Consider the following 19185-nt stretch of genomic DNA (forward strand, 5'->3'; position numbering starts at 1 on the left):
GTGCTTCCAACCTGCCAACCCTAACACTTCCTAGACCGAAAAATCAATGCCAATTCTTCTCCTGCAAAAAACATCTGTCCTTGAGATTCTAACAGTTGTTTCACTCATCTGCTTGTGGAGCAGCCAAAGTCCTTCCAAAGTTTCTGCCCTTCAGCTGCCACCACAGCTTTTATTAACCTCAGTTCCTGCACCAGTTCTGATTTCAGCCCACTTTCTTCCTTTCCCCCACTTGTCCCCAAGTACACAGCAGAGCATAACTATTTCTGCAGTGTGGTGATCCAAATATTCTTTCAAATGCTAGTACAAATCATTTTAAAGGTGGGATATATAAATATGTGAATTGATTTGCATTTCTACAGCAACTATAACTTTGAACTTTTTTCTTTCCAAAATCAATCCTTCCATTACTCAGGTTTTTTTACTATTATGCATCTCCTAATGATATTGATATGCTAATTTACAAGTAAAAAAGAAATTACAACTGATCAATCTACAGAACAAGAAGTTACTTCAATCTGCCACTAAAAAGGTTCATTTAAATATTCAATAAATTTCATTTGTATTGTATATCACATTAATTAATTACTAAAAATACATATAGGCCATGTCATCCACTTGGATTTTTATTACACGTAAACAGTGCATTTCTGCTTATCTAGACAAAAATTTATAAATACAGCAATTGTAAAATGAATTATAAGAAAAAATACAAAGGATTTTCCATTGTTGGACTTGACTGCTATTAATCTATCCCTTTCCAAGTGAAAACTATTTTAGTAGCAGTTAAGGTTATCACATATTGGTTTTCTTCTTCTTCATCCACCTCTGGACTTTAAATATTCCTTAGAAATTTTAAGTATGCTTTATTTTGCAAAATAGAAAAAATAGAAACATCTCTGTGAGGTTAAGCATTCAGTCACAAGGGTGTTATGAAGTCAAAATTAATTAATGTCTGGTAAGCAGTCTGAAATCCTCAGATGAAAGGACCTGTATGGGCCAAATTCTGATCTACCCTATGTAGCTCACATCGAAAATGGCCCCAATTCATTCTGGTACAGAAGATATCAATGAATCATAATAATTTATTATAGTACAAAATCATTTCAGTTTACAGTGCAAACTACAAAACTGCTAACTGCAAGCACTGCAAATCCACAGAAAGATTTGAAAGCCTTGGTGGTTTCCTTCTGTCTCCATTAATTAAGATGCTGCAATCAAAGCTAAGCTGATAACCTGTTGATAACACGTGAACTGGAAAGGAACCAAGATCCCCTCTGAGAGAGGTGACCTGTGCAGGAACAGCTTCAGACAAAAGTCCTCCTTAGAATGACAGAAACAGATCTGAGCAGGTGCAGTCCTGCCAAGTCTCACATATTGAGGGTTAGATTTAGACCAGCTCTCCCCTCATGTTCCCAAACAGCAGGATGCTCCTTCCAGCAAATTCAATAGGCACTATCCACCTGTGCCCGTGGAAAGCAAGGATGTTGTATCACAGTTCTCATTTTTCTGACCAAAACTGTGCTTTAGATCCTAAACTACAAGAGAGCAAAATATCAAAAATTGCATTCAAATATCAGGCTCAGAAATTAGGAAACAAAACCAGTATTGAAGATATTTCTACAACCTATCCAATATGAGCATGTATAAGAGGTAATGCCTTGGTTCTCTACAAGTTAGGAAACATACTATTATCTCTTTTAAAAGGCATAGAATTGATATACGTTGTCAAAGACTCCTCACAGGTAATCTGTGAGAGAGTGAGTAATCCATCACAGGCTATCTGTATCCTAAAGTTAAAACCATCTTTAAGAATATGCCAAGAGGTGAATCTTCAGACTTCAACCCTGGGTGCCAGGAAGCTAGGAATCCTCCTTGGCACACACTTATGTTTTGCAATTCAAAGCTAAAATCCAAAGCCTATGCCAGTGGAACCATTTCTGTTCTCCTCACAACAAAGAAGTCTGCTGGTATGCTCCACAATTAAGAAGGGGGAAAAACAGAGGCCAAAGTATTTTGCCAGGTCCTAGGCTTGCTAGGTGTTGGTTGAAACGGGATTAACCCACAGCAGCACTGATTATTTCTTCCTTTCTCCCCTCTCATCACAGCATGAACCAGAAGACTCATATAAAGGTCTACTAGGCCAAGTGTAAAAGAAGCATATCTGAGGACTTGGCTATATTCCTCTGTGTTTCTAAAAACAAGCTTTAAAATGGAAAGGGAGAGATTTACTTTTAATAATCTGGTTTTGTATCATGGACTTGGAAGAAGCCATTCTTAGTTATTTGAAGAAAGAAGGGATATTTTGATGATGGGAGAAGAGCAGAAGTAAACTCCTAAACTTCATAATAAGCTGACTAATCATTAAATTAGTACAAATCACCTATCTGTAACAGATACTTTTCATTCCAAATAAGCAACAGTGCCCCCAGACAGTGCCCCCAGAAAGTCAAAGACAACCTTAAGGAAAACAAACTACAAAACATTAAAAAACTGCTATCTGTGAATTATTGTAAATATTATTTAATGCTATAAATTTTAGTTAGAAGTAATCACTTTGCACTAAAGTATCAATTCCCAGAGGTCATATTACACTATATTTTTATCAGCAATTCCTAATTATGCTCAAACTTCTACAAGAAAAATTATTTTCTTATTACAATGAGATCTAAGATTTAAAATCAGGTATTTTGTCTCGTGCATCATCTGCAGTAATAAAGGCTGAGGGTGTCCAAATGCTTCCTAAATGACACCTGTGTATGTTAGTTACATTCAGTTTCTTCCCCCTATTTCACATCCTCATACCCCCCCCTCTTAGGAATAATACTGCCTTTATAAATCAATAGTCAAACATTTTAAAAATATGAGTCAGTATTAATACTCTACTATTATTCCTCCTGCCTTCCAAAGATTTGTGTAACTCTTTAAAACTTAAATAAACCATTCTGATGATAATGAATGAAAAAAAAAAAAATTCATCTCTCTCACCTACCTTCATTTACACATCTATAAATATTAAAGGTTATGACAAATACAGCAGACAAAATTCCAAATTCCCAGCGAAACACAAGCTGCTGAGTGTGGTGATGCCTTTGTCACAAGACCTATTTCAGGATAGCACTTCACAGAAAAATAGATAGCTCTCTAAATGTCAATGGATAATCAATAGGAAAAAGGTTATGATTCTATGGGTAAAATACATAAGTAACAGATATCAGAGTCAGTATGACAGTCTTGGTAAACTCTGAAAGAGGAAATTTCTAAAACAGTAGATTAACATGAACAAACATATACCATCAGCACTAAAACACAGTACAGCAAATACTGATATGTCCTGCACACTCTCATCTATCTTACCATTTGTTGATAGGAGTGAGTGAGCTGCATTTTGCTGTGGTAACCACTTGATTTTGTTTATTTTTTCTTCTATCTCCAAGCTCTTCAAATAATCAAATTCAGGTTCATGGCTCTGGAAAGTGCTGTAAACATTGTACTCCCCCTGATTGTAAGGCTCATTTTTACTCTATGGAGAATAAGAACAACAAAAATATGTGGTTTATGAGAGCAATATTTCTTCACCTTTTAGGAAAGGTGTATAGACAGTCTTATAAATATAAAAATATTGGAAGTTAATTTAATTTCTCATTTAAAACATGATATTGACATACTTGTTTCAACAGGAATGAAATTTCCTGTAAGTATTGAAACAGCATTAAATAATAGACAGTATTTTTGAAGGAATGTCAATTATTCAGGAAAGATTTCTAAAAAAGACATTGCAGATGGATGGAATTTACAAGTGAAACATAACGGTACCACAGAGAAGGTATTGTTTTAAATGGAATGGTTCCATCATCAGGCAAAAGCTATTAAAACAATGCAGAAGTAAAAAAAAAATAACTTTCTTTTTTCTTATTGGGAATTTTGAAGCTTTGAAGCATTTTTGTTTGGGACAGCAAACTTACAAGGAAAAGATCCCTCTTTCACTTTGTTTTTAAACAGGTGATATTCTGTTTTACTTAATCTTGAGACTATAAACAAGTTTTTTAATTCAATTCAATTAAAGTATTAAAATTCAATCCAGGTTTTATCAAACTATTAAGGACTACATTGGTAACTCACATACCTCAGGTTCCCTTTGGAATATAACAACTCGACCCCCCTTGTCACCAGTAGCCAGTAGTTCTCCAGTGTGGTTGAACTCAACTGTAGAAATAATATCAGCTGGAGGATGGAAAAGAAAAAAGGAAAACTTTAGACTGCTACTACAACACAAAGCCACTAAAAATATGAGGCACTTCACAAAAAATGCAACAAATGAGGGATTTGAAGGGATACAGATGAATTCAACAGCAAGTCACTGATGCAAACAGGCTGCATGCCATTAGAATCTGAGGGTGCTACACAATGAAACAAGTGCAAACATTAATGAGGCAAATTTGTGTTTCCAGCACATCTGCTGTTTGGGACTGGAGCAGCTCTCTGGAGAGGCTGTGCTTCAAGAATAGCCATCTCAGTACTGGCAATAGCAACAAAAGTGGCCTCCTGCTATTTCCTGTAACAAGGACAATGTAACATCTCACTCCCGTTGCACGTATTATTTATTCTGCAACCTTTATGAGGGTTTTAACATAAGCCCCTAGCACTGGTTTTCTCAAATATGTGTTTGAGTCAAGAGTGCAAAAGCAAAGTACATGTACACTGTCCTACCACAGTGGCAAAACCAGAGCTGTTCACTGTGCAGTGCTGGCAAGAGCCCATTCAAATCACTGCTTTCAGAAAATCATTTCACCACCATAAAAATGTGTCATCAGACAACAAGGAAGTTCACTCTTTCTAGTTTTCAACAACTGCCTTTCTGCAAGCAACTGTATCAGCTTGAACAAGAAACCTCATCAAAACCGGAGGCCAGTCTTGAGCACAAATTACTCCAAGTGAGGATGAGAGGGAGAGGGAGACTGGAGGAGCAAAAGAACTGGTGCTTGTGTTTGAATGACAGTACATGCTGGAATCATAATCCGCAGTTAATCCTACACTATTAGCATAATTTAAATTAAAATGCCTAGTGCAATAGTAAATTAAGAAACCATCATATATACAATCACAGGCAAATGCAGGGTATTACTCAGAGATTGCATGTCTGAATCCTCTATAACGATCAGTATTCACTCATCAGAAACATGGGCCAGATTTTAGAAGCGTCAGTAGTTAGGAGCTCCCCTTTAGGCACAAAAAGCTACAGTTTCCAAACATGTTCATCATCCATCAGTTTATACTGAGAACAATGAAGTGACAGTGGCTAAGCTCTTTTGAAAACCTAGCCCCAAATGAGTTCACAAAAATTCAAAGGAATTGAAATAACAAGTGGATGTACCATTTACTTGATACATTTTATGAATTGAAAACATCTGTTCCCATTATTCTTTTAATAAACTAGCAGTTCAGTGTTAGAAAGCTTCTACTGCCAGTAGCTCTCATCAGCAACACAGCCACCCAAAAGCCAGATTCTTACTCAAATATTATAAACAATTTATCATTTAAAAAAGGAAAACTTTACTCCAATCACAGTAAAGAAAAATATCTTATTTTTTTAAGAAATCTTCACCATAAAGTCCTTCTAAATCAAACCAATCCTCCTCCCTTTTTCCTTCCCTACTACCTATATAAAGGAAGAAAGTGGAATCCTAAAGCATGTAATTTTCTTGTGTGTTGAATAAAATCTATGGATGTGTAGACTTTGAGAAAAATGGAACATGAAGACTTACAATATTTTGGGTCTGAACTCAAAGCTTCACAAAAGTAATGGCATTTGATTTTAATGTGCACTTCCACAGACTGCATAATTCATAGGTAATAACCACAATAGCTCTAAACTTACTAGAGTACAGAAGAGTAGAGAGACTCTAGTTATGGTTGGTGATGCTCTGGGGCTTGGGATGGGTTGAGTTTGAAAAAAATTGCCTTTTTTATTTAATCTAAAAGTCTAATTAACTTTTCTGGTGTGTAAAGTTCATTCATACTGCTTCCAATGGAAGAACACTTCCTGGCTGTTTTGTTCTTATCCTGCAGAATTCACACCAATAATAGGTGTGGTCTCCTGCTTATAAAATGATACCTGCATGATTTTACTCAGTTAAAGCTGTATCTTACCCCAGTCATACAGGCAGAACTGCAGCCACCCAACTGGAGAGCCAAATGCAGACAGAAGAATGTAGAATCTATTAAAATACATGTGTGTGTGTGCGTGAGTCAAGCACATGAGATGTTCTCAACAGGTCACAGAAGAATCAGATAAAATAACTGTGCAAAAGGAATGAATGGCATTTGAACATATTTCATATTGAATACATTTGCTATCGGCCTGAAATACACCCACAACATCATGACATATTCTTTTTTATGGTCACGATGATCATAAAATATTACACCACACTTTACAGAGGGCATCAGTCAATGCCCAGTAAAGTCCACAGGAGTACTTGCACAGATTTCAACAGTAACTGAAACTGGATTGCAATGAGACAGCTCTGCATTTTATTATATTGCATTTGTCATTAAAATATCATACACAATTAAGTGATTATTGTTTAAGGAGCCAATACATTAAGTATCTGTGGGCACCGTACAGTGATGTTGTTCTGAGGCAAAATTCTCATTCCCCCCCCCCCCCCCAAGGTGTTTCTTCCAGATACATCTCTCCTTTCTATTAGAAAAACTAATTCTGAACTGGAAACTACCCATCATTTTTAAATTAACTTGTTCTGAAAAAGAGCAGATCCAATATTATGACCTTACAGACATATGGCATGTTGGTAAAAAATTATCCTTGAATTGGAAAATCACTTTTATTGATCCTGTAAATAACAGCTGAAAACAACAGCTGAAATCAACAGGTGTCCCCCACCCCTCCAAAAATAAAATTATCCAGCATATCTGTTCAGCAGGTGAACATTAGTCATGCTGTTTTCATACAAAAGATTAGCCAGGCTGGCTCTTCCTAAGACAGAGGAGGTAGGAACAGAATCAATCAACAAAGCTCTTCATACCCTTCTGCAGAACACTCCCCTATGTATTTATTAATGCTGTAGCAACATCAGCCACTGTGGTCCCAATCCTACAGATTCTTCCATTGCAGAATGGTCCCCTGAGCAAACAGAGCAATTAACTACCAGATTTCACCCTCTCCAGGATATATAAATGCACCACAATGGAAAAGCTGATGAATTTGCATGTACAGTAAGCCCTTGGCAAGGGATGGCAGAGATGAAAGACTCCTTCCAGCCTTCTTCTGCACTACACCTTCCATATCTCTGCTGGCAGTGCCAAGCTAACAATTAGGATTATCAGAGACAGAGATAATTTACCTATTAAGAATAATTATGGGTAACCTCAATGCCAACAGCTGAGCATTTCCAATCAAATCATAAATCCCAACTTTTATCCAACATTAATCTTCCTCCTCCATTTTGTCTATGCAGAAATATATATAAACCTGGATTTGAAAGTCCTAATGCTCAATATTTTCACTTAAAATACAGATGCTGACTGAAAAAAGCAAACACAGAACTTTCAGAAGATGAAAATACTCCAGGGGTCTAAACTCCTGGTTATCTGGTCCACATCCAGCCACAGCAAACTGTTCCAGCAGGTACAACGCATTACAGACTTGAACTCACAGATTAATTTTACATGTTCACTGGAAGATGTCATATTACTCTACAGCTTAAACTGACAGGAAGCTTTTCCTGATCCAGTCTGAAGTATTTAATTCTCTGACTCCCAGTACCGCTGCCCTTTCACACGTCACTAATTCCTCTGCAGCTTCACAATTCACACTCCTTACATTTTCTTAATGGCTACGTTTTACCCAACAGCTGCTGCTTAGCTAGATACATTCTGGTTTTGTGATAGATCTAAGTCCATCAATGTACATCTGTGCACACCAAGGTGTATGTAGCTGCTCTTCCCTCAACTTAATGAGCATTGCTCCAGCACAACCTCAGGCAAATGAACTCAGCAGCAGCCACCCCACCCCTCAAGCTCAGTGGGGAGATGAAACGAAGGTTGGTACATGTAGCTCAAGTCAATTTTGGCCATTATATATTTTTTCAATATTCACTTTCTAGCCTCCTGCAGGTTTGTTTTGAGGAATAAGCAATTAAAAACTGGTCTAAATACCTCTACAATAATTAGAAAAGCCTTATCTATATAATCAATCTTCCCATCATTTTGGGGTACTCACATAATTGCAGATTATTTTCCACCTAATATGCACTCAGGGAAGAAAAATCTGAACGTACTTACATATCTTCATACAGTCTTTTAGTCAGAAACCTCAAGCAAATCTAAGAAAAGCTCAACTATAATTTTCAGTATGTTATTTTTACTAAAAATTTCTACCTTTTTGGAACCTTTCATCTGAAGACCCTGGTATACTTTATTTTGCTTCAGAAGATCAGGAAAGCAAAGAAAATGACAGGACTATTTCACCCAGCACAGTATAGCAAGTTTTGAGGGCAAACATCACGCAACAGTACAGGGAAAAGAAGATCAGAGAATATAATCTTCAGTTGAATTCCAGTGTAATCCTGATTGAGAATTAAAGGATTTGGAATGGGCCAGAACACAGGAATTAACATCAGTACTTTTCTCAAACAAAAGCTGGGAAATCCTACCAGCCAGAACAGGTCAGAACCACTTCTTAATATCACACCCACCGAAGTCAGCACAGCAACACTTGGCCTGAGCTGACTGAATCAGCAACTGGGTCAGGTTTTGTTGTGCGTGTTCCCAGTGGTTAGAAGGCAATCTTGTAGTCTACGTTATTTCAACCAAGTTCTGACCTGGCCTAACCTTGGTTTGTGAAATCCAATAAGATCACAGCACAATCTGGCATGGCTGCAAGCAATGTTCAGTCATACTGATACAAAAGTCCCTGAGGGGCATAATCTGGAAGAAACAACAAAGAAGCTTGCAACAAAGAGAGCCATAAAACAAAAAGACAAATGGCAAATAAAAGAGGAGCAGTATTACAGCATCTTGAAGGGAAGGCCATTACAAAGAGCTGTGCTGTCAGAATTTAGTCTAGATTTGGACACAAAAAAAAAAAAAAGGTGGAAGAAAAGAATGGAGGGAAAGAAAAAATTAATGGAAAGAAAAAGCCTGCTACCTTTTTTAAAGTGGAAGTTTCAAAGATTTCCTCAAACAGCAAGAAAACAACGTATGCAAAATCTCAAAAGGTCAAATGAATCCTTCTTTTCTGAAATAGCTGGCAGAGAAATCCTGACAACAGAAAAATTTCCTACTTGAAGTAGTGGTCTCTGTAACACACATCTATTTTGGTTCACAGCAATGTTATTCACCATCTTGGATCCAGGGCTTGTATGACATCAGAAATCATTCCTCAAAATTCAAGTAAGCACAATGCAAACTCTCACATATCACACTGTCCACCTTGGCTCAGTCAGATACTTAATGCTAATAACCAGCACACCAGAAAGCCAGCTCCACTCTATGGGCAGACAAGACGTGGAGTCATAGAATCAGAATCGCCAAGGCTGGAAAAGACCTTTCAGATCATCAAGTCCAACTGTCAACCCGGCACTCCCACTGTAACCCCTAAACCACTAAACCATATCACCCAGACAGAAGTTCATTGACCTACACACAAACTGCCGGATCACCTCTCCAAGGCACCAAAACAACGCAGGATATGAGCAGACAGTTGGGTGGCCCGGTGAGGACAACACATGAGAGAAAACGAGAACACAAGGATGCATGAGATGGAAAGAGGAAGAGAGAGCATACAAACATGTTAAAAAGAGCAAAAGCATGTTGAAGGGCACAAAAGAGGGACTATATGCACACATGAGAGCTTAAGAAAGCATGAAAGAGTACAAAGAAATGCTACAACAGAAAATAAGCAGTTTGAAATGAAGGATCTATCTGCCCCTTTGCTCCTGGGATTATCTGTCACCCTGGCAAAGCTTTCGCTTTGCTTTTTTTCCTCCTTTATTATATCTTTAAAGTCTGGTGGAGTTAGGGCTGAAAAATGGCAAATGTTTGTTCCATGTTAGATGCAGGGGCAATGCAAAACACAACAGGAAACCAGTTTAGGTCAAAGCAAACTTTGAACATAGATGCTAACAGTGGAAGTGCTTCAGGGATCAGTGAAACAAGGTGATCAATCAGTAACAGAATGAAGTCCAGAGATGTGTCTCCACTACACTTCATGTAGTTGTTTTGCTAAGTGACACCTTCCCCGGCTTCATTGGTAGCAAGGGAAAATATATCAAGGGCAAAAACCAAGCAGTCCCATTTAATCTTGTCAAACAAGAACAAGGAGGTTTATCAGGCTAAATATCACGTTTCTTCCTGAGGACAACAATCTCTTCCTGATATAAAATCCAAACCCACAGGGTCAAACCCTGAACAGGTCTTGAAAGGCTCCTTGAAATATGACCACTTCAGCTAGGGATGGTAGTAAAAAAAGTAATAAATAAATAAATAATGGAAGCAACAAATTTCCGAACTTCAAATCTTTGCAGGCACTGAGATAATTTCCCCTTTTTCTTTTTCATCTTTAAACTCCAACTTTTGGATTTTAGAAATGCTACACATGCACACCTTGGTGGCCTGCATCAGCCTAGGCAATCGTGAGAACAGCATGACACTGCTGAGTTTCACAGATCCATGCATCCTTATATCCTCAGGGACCGAGGAAAACACCTTCCCATTCAGAACATCTGAACATATGTTCAGTGCTCACTCAAAGAAAGAATTTACTTGAATCAGAATCTAAAAAAACAAACCCAAAACTTGCACCCCCTCTATGAACACCTATGAACACTGTGATTTCCTCTTTCTAGCATGGAGCTTTAATAGAATTGGGTTTTTCCTCAACTATTTTTGTATGTATTTATTTTAAGAGTTTAGAAAAATTATTTCAACAGCTTTTTAATCATATGCTAATTTCTAGCTGTATTTCTCAAATTAGAAATGTCAGGAAATGACACCCAATTATTGGAGCACAGTCAATTTGGAAAAAAAATTGCTTATGGGACAAATATGTAAAATAGATTATCTGGGTTCAGTGTTCTGTGCTAAAAACAGCACTTTCTACTGAATGCAAGTTACTGAGATTCAGTTTTTCATAAACTGACCCCCCTACATATATGAATTCCTAATTTAAAAGCTCGAAGTCCTTATTTCAGGAGTTCTGGCACCCATCTCCCTCCTGCAGAGTACAAGGCCTCCAGGAAAAGAGGTTCAAGAGACATGACGTTCTGCCCACTGAGGCAAATGGAAAGTTTCCCACTGCTTCAGTAGGAAATAAGGTCAAGCAACATTTGTCAGACGTGGTGTAGCTGAAAATTAGGACATATTTCTCAAAAATTTGGCTACAGTTTACACGCACTTTAGTGTCTTCTTGCTCAAGGTGACCCGGTTGGATCAGCTGCAAAGCTTCAGTGGTTGGTTCCGCAGAATGCTTAATTAACGTTACCATTATCCTTGCTGAAGTCTCTAAGAGCACTGCTTTGTGTCTTCTTAATCTGAGACACTCAGTGGACTGATAAAAAGCTTGCTACGACTCCTTTTAATAGCTATTCAGGGGCTCCCCAATAGCGGCCCTGCATCCCCTGCAGTGACTGAGCAGCCTCTCCGTGCTGTCAGACTGGCACTGCTCCCTGGGCACTAACAGGCAGTGCCGGGGATGACTCCAGCCCTGCTTCCCGCGGGTGCCTCCGCCACTGGGGATGTCCAAAGAGCTGAAGCCTGGGAAGTGCTGATCCCTCCATCCTGTTCATCCTGAACAAACTGAAAAAACTCACTAGAAAGCCTTTCGCCTTCACTAAAATCTAAGCTATTTGGTAACAATGCTTGTATCTATTCTTACAAACAATGTTTAAAATTAAGGAAACGCTGCAGATCAATCTCTATTTTAGCAAAGCTAAAAGGTTAGAAGGCTTCTAACCTTCACATTCCCTCAAATCTCCTTCACAACTTACACTGTAACACATGCTAGTCATTTACTCTTCTGAGATTTTGGGGGGGGGGGGGGGCAGAAAAAAGAAAAAATACAGCTGGATGTTTCTTTTTTTTTTCTTTCTTTCTTTGCTGACAGATGAGACCCTCATGCAAGCTAAGGACTCAGTAACAGGCTGGAACACTCCATCTGATAAACATGAGCACATTTAGAAAATGTGCCAGTCCACTACTCTTACCAACCAACACTGAAGGACAAAAGAGAAAAAAATTGCCATGGATTTACAATTTCAAGCGGAGTTTAAACTGGTAACCACAGAAGGAAGCCTGCCTGAGCTGGGAGCTGCTGCTCAGCTCCATGTTACTTCCCACTGAGGAGCTGCACAGCCCGGCTGCCAGCTACAGACAGATTAGAAATGGTGCTGCCAAGTGTTAGAAATGCTAGGCAACCGGGTTTTATTGAGAGCAGAAAGACATTGAACCTCATGCCTCATTTTGGAGCAAATAAAAGCCAAATATGGAAAGCATACAAATTATTAAAATATACTAATTTTACTTTCATTGTCAGAAGTGATTATGCTTGTGCATAATAATTGCAATGATCTACAATAAGCAAACATCAAGTTTTGCTAAAAGCCTATTATAAAAAAAGGGAAAAAAATCCCATCCATATTTAGAATTTTAAAGGAAAATCACTAATTTAAAATATATCAAAGAATAATGAAAAGTCATTGAAAATTTAAAAAAAAAATCCTCAATAACCAGATTCAATATGAATGTTATTTCCATATATTACATATATTACAAATAAACTTCAATAGAATTTCACTGCCAGCTGGTTCTGAACTTTTTTTCCCCCTCCTTAACTAAGCAATTAAATTCCAGAAGCAAAGCTCTCAGTAATTCTGTCACAGCAGTTCTCACGTTCAAAGCACTTTCCAGGCATTAAACTCCACAGCAATCCAAGGAAGTCAGTAAGGAAATGTCAGCATTCCCATTTCACACAAAGGAAAAAATGAAACAGATCCTCCAGAGTTTTTATCCAAGATCAGAGAAGCAGTTTTGATTATACACATACTAAGGGACAGATAATCCAGGATGTGGTTCAGAAAACCTTTCTATTCAATAAAGCTCTTAATCACTTGTTTAGAGACTTAAATGTTCCTGTATTCAGCTCAAATGAGTATGCATGTTTTTAAATGAATATACTGATGGAGCCCCAACAAACAAAGCATCTCAATAGCATCCACCGAGGGAGGAAAAAGCCCAGTGAGCAGGCTTCTGGGTGAAGCGAGGGGGATATAATCTTAAAAATCATGGAGCTAGAAGCTGGAATAGAGCCAGAGTCTTTAAGCACAGAGTGATGTCAAAGAAAGGCAGAGACACAACAGCCCTTTCTGCGCTGGCAAATGAGGAAGAGCTCCAGGACATTCTTGGGCTTTGCAGTGCTATGATTCATACTGTTAAATTGCTAAAGAGAGGACCTTGACAGGCTCTTGGCTATGATAAATGGCTTTCCTCCGAACACCACTTCAGCACAGCTCAGAGGCTGCTAGGCAGGGACACTTCCCAACAGGTAGCACGCACCTGGCCACCATGTTCTGGAAGCTGCAGAACGTCATCCTCACAGGCATGAGCCCCTCTGTGCCAGCTGGTCCCAGTGCACCCAAACATCCCGTTTACCCAGGCACAGGTACTTCTTGATCACAACTCAGAGGAACCCGTGTGGCACTGTGGCCTCAACCCATGACAGGCACACAGAAGAGTAACGCACTCTGCTTGTCAGATTATTTTCTACTGCAACTGGCAGAGGCTGGGGGTTCCCAGCATACAGGGGGCTCTGGAGCCTGTAGAACCAGCGCAGGGAAAACAAACCCTGATAACTTTTCTCAGTTGTAACACATGAGGGTAGATAGCAGTGTTTAAATCTACTCATCAGACACTTTGAGTACAGGATGCAAATAAACTATATCCAAATACCGTGAGCAACATACAGCTCTAACTTGCACATCACTAGATATCTCCTCTGTGATTCCCAGTGGTGGACCAGCAAGATAAGGTCACACACAGGGCTTGTTGCCTGTCATGGGAGCTCCATGCCAAGCCATGTAGCTACTCATCTAACATTAGCATCTGTTTGCTTGGCAGGCTCCAAAGGCAATTCAGCTGACAACTCTGAATTTGCCTCTGGGTCTGTCACAAGATCATAAAACTGTGGGACTTCTGGGAGTGCCTAATACTTCTTTGATGAAGATCATGCACATCATAATATATTAGATCCATTCTAAGCATCCTTTGAAATTCATGTTTGTGACCTCTAAGAATTATTCAGGTAGTATGGCTGGTTTAAGTGTGTAAACTAAAGCCAAGCTCAAAGATCATGCAATTAGCTCTTCTTGTTTGCAATCACGATCACTTCAGCAAGTTTACATGATGATCCCATGAAGAGGAAATCAGATTTTTTAGTGTTAACATGGGTTGCTGCTACTGATGGAACACTAGAGACTGCTCCCAAGCTTGTCTAGAAACGAACAGGATAACTGAATCAGCTTCATATCATCCTACTGCTTTAAGGTTTCATATGAGTGTGACAGTGATATAAAAAAGATAGTGGCTTACACAACTTTACATTGGTCTAAAAGCTCATTCCATAAGATTCAGTTCATGAAAGGCCAAAGTCTTCATTTTTTTCCCTATATATATACACACACACATATGTATCCAACTAAAAAATGTGAGGAAAGATGGGATTGCTCATGTGCTTAAAATTCAGAGCATGCTAAATTGTCCTATTACGTCAGGAAATAGAAGAACTCCTGGCCCTGAAACATTGAATTCTAGATAGCTGGAGTGTGCAAAACTCAACGTTAAATTTGCCCGCAAGTTTAAATGCATTGTATTTCTATAATTACTCATTAAAAAAAATTACTTAAGAGCAAAAGACATTAAAAATCAATGCACCTTTCCCCAGCCTGTGTCTGATAAAGAAACATCAAACAACTGTTAACGGCCTTGGGAAATAAACATCCCTGTTTTAGGATATTCCCAATGGACATCAATTACATAACAGGACTAGATCAGCATATATTACAAATGCTATGGACAATGCCTAAAATAGGAACTGCTTGCTGATCAGGCAGTTTCCAATTTTTTTCCTGCTTCAAAATGTAGCAGCATGCAGGGAACCCAATCATCCTGTAAACAGCCCCAAAAGCTCTTTCCAGTCTAATAATACAGTATTGCAAGTGGGAAATCAGACCATTTCCACTCTGTTTACAACTATGGAACATGGATTTTAAGGCTTCAAACCTATCATGTTTTAACACTAAGTACCTTCAATCCTTCTTTATCAAAAAGTTAAATGCAAAATATAGCTTTTGCCAGCCTACTGCTAAAACTGAAAAGTTGAAAAAAAATAATCTGGAAAAACAAACATCAGTAGGTCAGATTTCTGTCTCCTCTACTAAGACAGAACTAGAGGAATTTTCTTAGGAGCCTCCCCAGATCAGGGGGGCTTCAAAGCATATGGTGATGGCTCACAAATCTGCAGGCACCTTCCCCAAGGCCATGCCTCCTGAAGCCATATAGTTTGAGAGCCGCTAATTTGCAGCCCACATAGATAACATTTAGACATCTAAGCCCTCGATAGAAGCTCAAGGCTTCCGACCTCCCCCAACACCCTTGAAGCTGCGCCTCGCAATCATCGCTGGTTGTTAAAACGCAGTCCACAGTAATTACTGCTGTGCTCTCAAAGCAGAGCAGCCTTTGCTGCAGTACAGCAGCTCTGAGACATGAGGCCAACTGAAGCCTCAAGTCTATTTTAATCCCACTATAATTATAAATTATGGATATGTAGTTGAGATGCTTCTGAATTTTTGTTTGCATAAGGGTGTATTTATGCACTGCAGAAGAGCACTGCAGAGGAGTATCTGAGCTTGAACTGACTGAACTGGCATCAGAGCCAATATAACAACAGCACGACGCTGTGCCCAAGACATCACTGCTGTCAGGACACACTGCCATGTTCAGAGCTAACAACAAAACATACCTTTTCACCATCCTCCATTAAGCAATGTTGACATATCCATTAAATACAGAATGAAGAGAAAAGGTGTTGACAGGTTTCTCCGGGGCAAAACAGTGGAGAAACACACTGGTTAGTTGTTCAAAGGACCGTGATAAGGGGAAAGTATTACCCAAGCCAGAACCACAGAATAGATGCTGGAAAATTTGCCAAAGACTGGTTGAGTGGAGAGAGGCATTGTGTTCTCCATGCCTGCACCAGCTTGCAGTTGCCATCAGGCCTCATGCCGCAGTGAAGGGGACAGCTGCAGTCTCTGGCACTATCCTAACCCTGGAAGAAGCTAGCTCTCTACAACAATATTTTTATTTTACATTGCTATCCCTTAGTGATGCAATATTTATCAGTAAAGTAACAAATAAACTCTTTTTACTTCAGAAAGCAACGCGTCACTGTACTTTGCTTGGAACACCACCTCAGATCAAATACCTGCTGGTTTTAGTTTAATAGCCTCCTACGCATTTGTACAATCAGCAACTACTTCACTGGAGAAAGAGGTCTGCTTTGACACATGCTTTGCACTAACTGGAGGGTCCACTGTAAAGCAGTACCATAGTAAGTAGAATGTAGATACTAAGTATACTTTCCACTGCAAGCAGTAAGGAGGATTTCTGCAACTGGCCTTGTAGAAAGACCTAGACAGACTGGAGCACTGGGCTATGATGAATGGGATGGAATTTAAAAAGTCAAAATGTCAGATTCCACACCTAGGACTGAGTAACACCAGGTACAAGTACAAATGGGGAGAAGAGTAGCTGGAGAGCAGCCCTGCAGAAAGGATCTGGGGGTGCTGGCCGACAGCAGCTCAGGGTGAGCTAGCAGTGGCCCTGGTAGCCCAACCCCATCCTGGAGTGCATCCAACAAAGCATCAGCAGTCAGTCAAAAAAGGTGACTGTGCTGCTGTGTTCAGTGCTGGTGTGGCCTCACCTGGAGTGCTGTGTGCTGTGCTGGGCCCCATGAATTAAGAAGGATGTTCAGGTCTCTGAATGCATCCAGAGGAAGGCAACAAAGATGGTGTAAGGGATGGAAGGAATGTTCTAGAAGTTGTAGCTGAGGACTCCAGGTTTGTCTAGTTTGGAGAAAAGGAGGCTGAGGGATGAGCTCATTGCTCTCTGCAGCTTCCTGAGGAGGGAAAGCAGAGTGGGAGGTGCCGATCACTTCTTCCTGGTATCCAGTGACAGGACATGTGGGAATGGATCAAAGTTGCATCAGGGCAGGTTCAGACTGGACAACAAGATTTCTTTAGCATTCCTTTACTGAGAGGGTGGTCAAACACTGGAACAGGCTTCCCAGAGAGGTGGTCAAATCCTGGAGCCTGTCACTGTTTAAGAGGCATTCAGACAACGCCCTTAACAATATTCTTTAACTTTTGGTCATCCTTGAACCGATCAGGCAGTTGGACTAGCTGGTCGTTGCAGGTCCCTTCCAACTGAAATAGTCTATTCTATTTTAATTATTTACACTATGCTCTTCTTCAGAATATAGCTGTCATGTATTCTTTTCTTCCCAAACACTAAAAAGAACATAGACATGAAGGAAGAGATGTATAGCATTATCATTTCGCTTCAAGACAGAAACAAAGATGAGAGAAAGAACATTATTTCCTGGGGATGCTGTCATTTGGAGAGGATCAAATCAACCTCCCAAATCTCAGTCTGATGCTTTAGAATATACAACAAATTACTTCCTGTTAACTGTTCATGAGAGTGTTCTTAAACTTCCTTGATCTTCAAGCAAAATGTAGACCTTATATTATTAGAGTGACCTTCAACTGGAATCAACAGGAAATCATTTAAAGAATGCATCATGACAAATTTTTTATGTGCTTTCTGAATATTCAGACAAGGTGTTCATTGCATGTAAGGGAGAAATATAAATATTAAAAAAAAAATCATCAGGGGTCCTGCCTCAGAGTCTTATCACAAGAGAACTAGCTCTTCATGCTTAGAATGGAGGCCTGAAGAAAGCAGCCAGGGCCTGCAAATTCCGTACTTCCGTCTATCTTCTACAGTCCTATAAACTCCCAGATTATTTAAGGCAAAAAGAACTTGCAGAAACACATGAGGAAATACAGGGACACTACTTTGGGCTAAATTTACCTACAAGAGGGATGTACCTACCAGAGTTTTGAAGGCACAATCCAACCCTCATTAAGGACCACTGAACTTGACCTGTACCCCAGTACATTCACACAGGGAAGTTGAAACAGGCAGCAAATCTTCTTTTCCAAGTAATTTTGCACATAATTTTGAGCTCCTTTCAATAGAAGAAACTCTTCTATCTGCCCAGTTCCATCCCACTGTTGATTTTTCTGAGTATACCCTGGCAAACTGTGTGCCATAAACGTTCAACTATCAAGCAGCCACTAAAACATTCCTTTTTCAGACAAAAGACAAATGAGAATCATTATCATACAGGCCCTTTTATGAGAAAAGAAATTTATTGTTGTACTAATGTTTCTCCTGCTGATGTGAGATGGAGTCTTTCAAAAGATGTCAGAGTAGTACCTGGCCCATGGAAGCTAAAAGCATATTGATAGCTTTAGAAAGTCAGAATCAAACCATACAAAAATATGTATTTTTTAGTAAAGGAAAGCAGGATACCATGAACCACACAGAAGAATTTCTAACTTTTCATCTGCTGGTTTGGTTTTTTTTCAGTGACTGACAAGATTTACTAGTCAGTTGGTAAAATAATGAAGGAAAGAGGCCAGTAAAAATATACAAAGCCAAGAGAAACTGTCTAGTACTAATTAGAAACAATGTGCTGCCTGATGACACTTTATAGACTCCAATTACCATACTCGGCAGGAAGGAGCTTTCAAACATCTGTATGATGATTATTCTCCACTGGGATGTCATTTACAGTGCAAAGTATTAAAAACAGGGCCAAAAAATCAATTATAATCTTTGTAAATGAGCATATTCTTTATCTAAGGGATTTGAACATGTGTGTGGAAATTGGCTTTAAAAGGAGAGACATTTCATTTGACAAGGAAAAACAGGCAAAAACCTCCCCTACCCCGCATATCTGATTTGCACAAGATTAAACCTAAGGATCATTAGGATAATAATTTGTATGTAAAGTGCAAGAACAAAGTATTAGTAGAAGTTAGGCCTAAC

General features: G+C 39.1%; 1 protein-coding gene across 7 annotated transcripts in view; it reads right to left on the minus strand.

The window, feature by feature from the left end:
* PPP2R2C (protein phosphatase 2 regulatory subunit Bgamma) overlaps positions 1-19185 on the minus strand; it is a 200248-nt gene that overhangs the window by 53236 nt on the left and 127827 nt on the right. For all 7 annotated transcript variants that reach the window (XM_064653280.1, XM_064653281.1, XM_064653284.1 and 4 more), the window contains 2 exons: positions 4124-4221; positions 3355-3520 (listed from right to left, as the gene is read on the minus strand). In XM_064653280.1, coding sequence (XP_064509350.1) covers positions 3355-3520; positions 4124-4221 — 264 coding nt within the window. The remainder of the gene's footprint in view (positions 1-3354; positions 3521-4123; positions 4222-19185) is intronic.

The sequence above is a fragment of the Pseudopipra pipra genome, chromosome 4 (genome assembly GCF_036250125.1).
Source record: "Pseudopipra pipra isolate bDixPip1 chromosome 4, bDixPip1.hap1, whole genome shotgun sequence".
NCBI classification, from domain to species: domain Eukaryota; kingdom Metazoa; phylum Chordata; class Aves; order Passeriformes; family Pipridae; genus Pseudopipra; species Pseudopipra pipra.